The sequence below is a fragment of the Nelumbo lutea genome, chromosome 1, assembly GCF_056320005.1.
Source record: "Nelumbo lutea isolate HS-2025 chromosome 1, American lotus-T2T, whole genome shotgun sequence".
Classification (NCBI taxonomy): domain Eukaryota; kingdom Viridiplantae; phylum Streptophyta; class Magnoliopsida; order Proteales; family Nelumbonaceae; genus Nelumbo; species Nelumbo lutea.
The window spans coordinates 134,422,218-134,428,857 of record NC_142684.1 but is presented as its reverse complement, the minus strand read 5'-3'; the positions used below and the strand labels follow the sequence as shown (position 1 = coordinate 134,428,857).

At 41.8% G+C, this 6,640-nt stretch overlaps 1 protein-coding gene and 1 pseudogene across 2 annotated transcripts; one reads left to right on the top strand and one right to left on the bottom strand.

The window, feature by feature from the left end:
* The first annotated feature begins 235 nt into the window (after positions 1-235).
* Positions 236-1,039, top strand: LOC148877707 (uncharacterized). The gene has a single exon (XM_088970290.1). The coding sequence runs from the start codon at positions 236-238 to the stop codon at positions 1,037-1,039; it is 804 nt and encodes a 267-aa protein (XP_088826416.1).
* Positions 1,040-2,801: 1,762 nt separating this feature from the next.
* On the bottom strand, positions 2,802-5,589 carry LOC148877706 (protein RICE SALT SENSITIVE 3-like; annotated as a pseudogene). The gene is made up of 7 exons (XR_016098688.1): positions 5,025-5,589; positions 4,880-4,930; positions 4,598-4,726; positions 4,360-4,465; positions 4,046-4,087; positions 3,883-3,939; positions 2,802-3,702 (listed from the first exon to the last, which is right to left on the bottom strand). The product of XR_016098688.1 is annotated as a protein RICE SALT SENSITIVE 3-like (transcript).
* Between the last annotated feature and the right edge of the window lie 1,051 nt (positions 5,590-6,640).

Genomic DNA, 6,640 nt, shown 5'->3' with positions numbered 1-6,640 from the left:
ATATTCTTTGAATCATGTGAGATTGACTAGTTAATTGGAAGATATGATTCATACCACCCAGATTGCTCAGATGGTCCCAAACTGACCCAGATGATCACCCAACGTGTACCCCTTTTAGGGGAGCAAAGAGCCTATTCGCGGCCTCTTGGCCTGTGCATTTCTGCTCTCCCTAAGCTTGTATATAGAGGTCCCATCCCATCATCTCTTCCTTCAAGCAAAGTTGTCACAGAATTCAATGGAACAATTCTGGCACGAAGATTCTATCAGCGTTGTCACCGAGACAGATTTCTGTGATACCTTCTCAACCTTGGGCATCGCCGTGAAAGTGCAAGATCAAGATGGGGACCGATACTCAGAGTTCGAGTTCGGTCATGCCATTCCTGAATCCCCAGCTACAGAAACTACCGAAGATCAGGAATCAGATTTTGAGTTTGGTTGTATTACCCCAGGCTCTCCGGCTTATGACCCTAACAAGAATTACCCAGCTCCAGCTGACGTTTTGTTTTACAATGGTCGGCTTCTACCACATGCTTTTCCATTTCAACCAGTTAGAAATGAGAGGTCTGATTTGTCTCTACTCACCAGTTGCACCAGCAGCATTAGTAGCAAAGACTCGTTAATGTCGTCACGTAGCAACAGCAGCAACAGTAGAAGCAGCAGCTGCTGTAGTGCGCGAACCAGCTCTAGCGAAACCAGCGAGAGAAGACCATCGATCTCCGACAGAATGGCAGCTCGACCACCAATTGCGGGAGAAAGAAACCAAATAAATAGACCAGTCGGGTCTCAAGACTCTCAGCCATACAGTACTTCTACGCAAAGATGGCAGTTCATAGCGCCAGCACCAATCTTGACCCCATCCACAGAAATCTCCCGTAGAAAGAAAACCAGAGTGGGGGTGCAAGAAGAGCCGAAACCGAAGAAAAAAGTTAAGGATCGGACGACTGGTGGCTCATCGCTTGCCCGACGATTTTTCCGATCATTTGTGTCATCCTGCAGAGAATGCCACTCCCTCCAAACGTCCATGGAGGAGGATCAGTAACTAGAGATCATCCATCTTAATTGAGAGCTATTTGTAGTTCTGAGGACTCAAATCTCTCATTACTACTTACGTGAATTATCGTTTGATTTGGTTTGTAATGATTTCTTCCTCCTTTCTTGTTGACCCATGATCTCATTTTTCCATGGTAACAAAGTTTACTAATCTGCAACAAAATCTTCACCCGCTGTAACAATATCGCACAGTTACGTTGATTATTTTACCTAAAAGTTTCTTAATTTCCTCCGGCCCCTTCAAACGAACGGTTAATAACTGCCTTAACGGCTGTAATTATTAAATGGTTATTACCAGGAAGCAATAATAATGGGCTGTCAGTATAACAGCACGAACCAAAAGAGATCAAGACCAGCTTCTAATTAACTCAATTTCAGCCGAAACGCAACTCCTCAGTTTCAGCAGACTCGTCAAGTTCTATCTGAGGGTGGTGGTGGGTATTTCAGTATTAATTATTTGTGAAAAACCTGCTGTTTTGCTTTAAGTGATCCATGCATGGAAATCTAAAGGGCCATCGTGGAATCAATTATGGTAGCTAGCTTTTCTTCTCAAACGTCAATCAAATACTTGCAGAAACGCTCTAATTAAATAGATGATGGAAATGAACAGAGAATGGCGAATACAGTGCGATTTCTTCGTTGCATGCACAATACAGATTAATCTTGGCTTCCATGATTCACCCGTGTTTTTCTTTCTACCAGAGAATAAAATAATAAAAGCTTGAGACCAGCACATGCTGCTATCATTGAGAAGAAGAGTATTACGTGAGAATTCAAGCAAAGAGTACTGACAAAAGCCGGAGTCCCTCCAATGCAATTATATATATATAACGTTAATTCTCTCCTTAATTATCATCCACAACATGCATAGATTGTGGACTGCATGATAAAAATTTTTAAATTGTCGACAAGAACAAGAGTTATAATGGTACACTAAGAGATTTCTAAAATTTTATCTCCTCCTCCTCATCCTCCATGTTGAATTGCCTTTTAAGTTGATGAATTTGTTCGAAAGTTCAATTAAATGCCTTGAGAATCTGGGTCAAAACATTCTTAAAACTTCATTTCAGTGTTGTTCCAATAATTACAGTAAACTTTTCACCAAAGCAAGGAGTTCAGATTTTCATGATTCGACAGATTCTATCCTGCTAATAAATTTACAATATGGTATCATGAACGACCGGACATCTGCCAATCCAACGATAGATGCCAAGCTAGCCACTAGCGAGACCTAATGGAATTTTAAACTCTTGAATGTGTGAGGTATTCATGAATTTATATTAGAAATTCGAGATTCTAAAGTATGTTCATGGTTGTCTCTGTCCAAATGGGGCCAATTTACATAGTATTCTAAAATTTTCACATGTAATTTCTCTTAAATTTCCCGAGTACAAATGAAACCAGAGATAATTGCACCTAAATTTTGTTACTACAAATATACAAGTAGCCCAACATATTCTAATGCAATTTTCTTATGCTTTTCCTACTTTGCTTTCATTGTATTTTAGAAATCTCATCTGTTCAATATCAATCATGGGTTCTATCAAAAGGTCCCTCCCAACTCTTTCAAATCGATGGGAAAACATGAGCAGACAATCTGTTTAAATATTCATTGAAGTTCCAAGAGAACTACTACTACTGTCTTAAAGCTTGAAGAGGAAATTGGTATGATGATCAAGTTTATTGATCAACAACAACATAAGAAGGAAAACTTCTATGTAATGACAGAAATTGGAAGAAGTAAATGGGCATGGAGATAACAACAGGACATTCCAGTAGAGAAGAGCATTAAATTTGCTTCAGAATACAACATCTGACCTTTAGACCTTCCATACAGAGATCGTTAACAAATTATTCTAGGAAGGTTTCCATGATATCAGAATAAATGCCTGCTTCAGAGCCCCTATAGTCCACTAGGTGGTTTGGACGATGATCTAAAGAAGATGAAGACTACGATGAAGCCACTCTTGCGGATAACGTGAAACTCCTCTTGAACTTGCTTTCCATCTTCCTTGCACTGTTTGACTGGCTCTCCAAGCTCAAGTACTCATAGGTGTTTGCATTACCAGGATTTTCATTCTCGTTCCCATTCTGGCTCTGTGAATTAGAAGTTTCAGAGATGGCCTTAGATTCATCAGTTTTCACACAAAGGTTTATGGCAGAAACAGAATTCTTACCTCCAAGAACGGTTGAGTGGTGCTGTTGGTTTGGTTTGTTTCCTAAGCCCTCAGACCCAAATAGGAGCTTGGCATCATCAGAACGGCCGGTGAGAGCATTAAAGAAGGAGAGCCCGTTTGGCCATTTTATGTCAGAATCATGATCAGCAATCATGTCATTCATTTGGGTCTCAGATGAATGGGGAAGGAGAAAGAGCTGAGTTTCATCCTTTGTCTGCGGGAATCCAAGTCGAGAAGCATTAAGAAAATTGGGGGAACCCATGACAGAAGTTGCAGGTGTGAGTGGCCTTTGGCTCCAATTGAAAACGGGAGCTGGAGGTCTGCTTGGCCCTGCTGCTTGTTTTGAAGGAACGACAGTGGATGAGGAAGCATTCCTGTTTGAAGAGAAGAGCTGGGAGAGGTAGAAACCGGATTGGTAGCCAAGAGATTCGAAGGTATGTCTCATTCTCAGTACAAAGTGCAGGTCTTCAGGTATCTGAGGATAGATGCCATTAGCCCCCAGTGAAATCCAACAATTTATAGACATAAAAGGTTTTAAAATTCAAATAGTCTTTGCACAAAAGAACAAAAAAAAAAAAAACTCTTAATCATAAAATGAGCTAAACAAGCAGGTACAAATGTACAATTAGGAGGAAAAAAGGAAAACGAAACTCACAATCTTGCAGGAACCTAGTTGTAGAAGGCCATGGCCAGCTTGAATCACAGCAATGGTCTGTTTAGGAGATATTACAGAGGAGAATCATAAAATGATTAAAGGAAAAAATGCAAATTACAAAAGAAAAAAAAAATGTCAGTGGCAAACACGATTCTGTCCTCACCTGAATTCCTGAGTTAAACTGATCAGTCCATTCAGGAGGAAGCTGCAATTACATCAAGTAGAGGACGTACATTAACAATAACTACAATGGTTACAATAAAGCACTAGCAAAGGATGGTGTGTGTGTGTGTGTGTGGCATGGAGATTATGCGGGTAAAAACTATTGCCATTAACCTTTTCTCCTGGAATCAAATTTACTATTGGAAAGAATCAAGGTAACCATGCCAAAAAACTACTACGCCTTCAAATTTTTAAAATGTTAACCTTCTAATAAGGCAAAGAAATTCCATGGTTTAGGAAGGGTTCTCTACATACAGCATCAAAAGAGCTCTGCCAGTAGTTGGAGATATTGGGTTCACATTCAGAAGGCTCTTTGAAAACCCATTTGTGACACTTATCAGAAGCAACCTTTCCCATCAGCCTGCTCAAATCAATGAATCAATCAAAACCACATACATAGGACAATTGGGTTAACTTCCTATTTTTTTCCTTTCACAGAGGAAAAAGAATCTGAAAAAAAAATAAATAAAAGAAACACCTACCCAGTACCCACCCTTCTCCATAATTATACAGCTGAATGGACATTTTGCTGAAGGCCTTTCTGACTGGATCCTCCCCATCTATATCCTCCAGGCATTCAGCAACTCTTCCCCGGCAAAACCCATCTTCCCACATCAGCATCCTACAAAATTCAAAACCCATCTCAGAAAACATTCAAAAAGCAAAACCCAGATCATGCAATCCTCAGGGCCCATTTTTATCTACATATCCATCTTCGTCTTTTATTTCCCTGTTCTGTGCCCTCAGTTTCTGCAAGTACAAAAATCATACTCACAAGCTGCCATTGTCGTCGCCAACCTTGCAACCATTACCACCTCTACTTCTCCTACAATCAAGAAACAAACCCACTTAGGGAAAAAAGCACATGAAGTACTGAGGTTAGTTAATTTCCACAGAAAAACAGAGTGTATGTAACATACGGGCGTGGTCGAATAGTCCAGAAGACGGAGTAAGTCCAGTCTGAATTGAGACAGACACTCCTGAGGGCCTCGTGCAGGGCCATCATCCCAACCGCCTCTTTGCTCCTATCTGATGCTCCTGAGCCCACCATCTCTCCCCCGCCCCCAACTCCTTTATTTGTTTTTTTCACTTCACAATAACTCCTCTTTCTGTTTCTATCTCTCTATGCCCTCCAATAATACCAACGTAAGTGAATTTCGCTAACCGAGGCCTTTTATCTTCTTCAGCATCTCCACTGTCCTCAGGGAAGACCCTTTCTTCATCTCTCACTCTCTCTTTACCATCTCTCCTTTTGCTTCTCCCAAGTAATCAGGTTTGGTAAACTCAAAAAAGTTAAAAAAATAAAATAAATTGGTTTGGTTTGTATGAGAGAGATTTCATGTGTAAACCGTGTCTGTGCTGTGTGTGACTAAATGTGTGTAAGAGAGATGATGATAGCTGTTCTAGTTGTCAATATTTGACTATAAAATAAAACAATCTCTAAGACAGCTTTTATACTTTCTTTCTCACAGAACACAGCACAGTGACAGTGAAGGAGGGAAACTGGAAAGAAAAAGACATGGGGACTGGGGAAGGGGGTGGTTTAAAGAACCAAATTACCTTCTTATCCTTTGGGCGGACTGCAGTATTTGTTTGGCTGATCAGACCTAATTCTAGACTAGTTTAGTCCTCAGAGAACACGTCCGACGTTTGGCTGCAAATAGGCTACAGGGGTTGGGTGGGCACTGGCCACTGGGGCCACTGGGCACTCTACTTTGACCATGTGGCCTGCCTGCCTAGGTCCACCATCCACCCATGGTGGTGGCGGTGGTGTGGTGGTGGGCCTGGTGGTCCGGTGGCTGTGGGGGTGGTGGGACACTGGGGCTGCAGCTATCATTCATTCACGAGAGAGAGAGAGAGAGCATGGTAGTTAGGCCAATCCCAACGACCATCATTCTGGCTTCTGGGCGCGTCTCTGCCAAATGCATCGACCTCAGAAAGCAATTCTTTGACAAGTGCAAAGAATTAGGGGCTGAACCGCTGAATTTGGCTAGATTCATGGCAACAGGTAGTAGATGTGCCGAGAATTAAGCTAACCCGGGCCGCAGAAAACGGTTGGTTCTGGTGGGTCAGTCAGTGTGTGAAGTCTGAACCCACAGCTTTTAGAGTTTAGACTAGGGCAAGGATGAAGAAGGACCAAGGAGAGAGGGTACGAGTAGAAGTAGGCCGGGACAGGCTATTCCTCCGACTAGGGCAGGCAAATTTCTGTGGAATGATGAGATTGCGGGATAGTGTGCCCCATCCACGAGACATCCATCGCCTAATCATCATCAAAACAACAAATGATCAGATCCCATCCTCCGCATTGACCGCCCGTGGCCTCGGCCTCCTCCTCATCACCGTATCTCCATGTGGGACAATTTTATACAAAGTTTTTAAAATCGAACCGCACAACAAACCGGTCAGAGGTCCGGTTTTCAAGTCGAATGGTCTGATCATTCGAACCGAATGGACAGTATGTTCTGACAATAAATAAATAATAATAATAATAATAAATGGTCAAAACCGTTAGATGGTTCAAATGGTTTGACCGCTC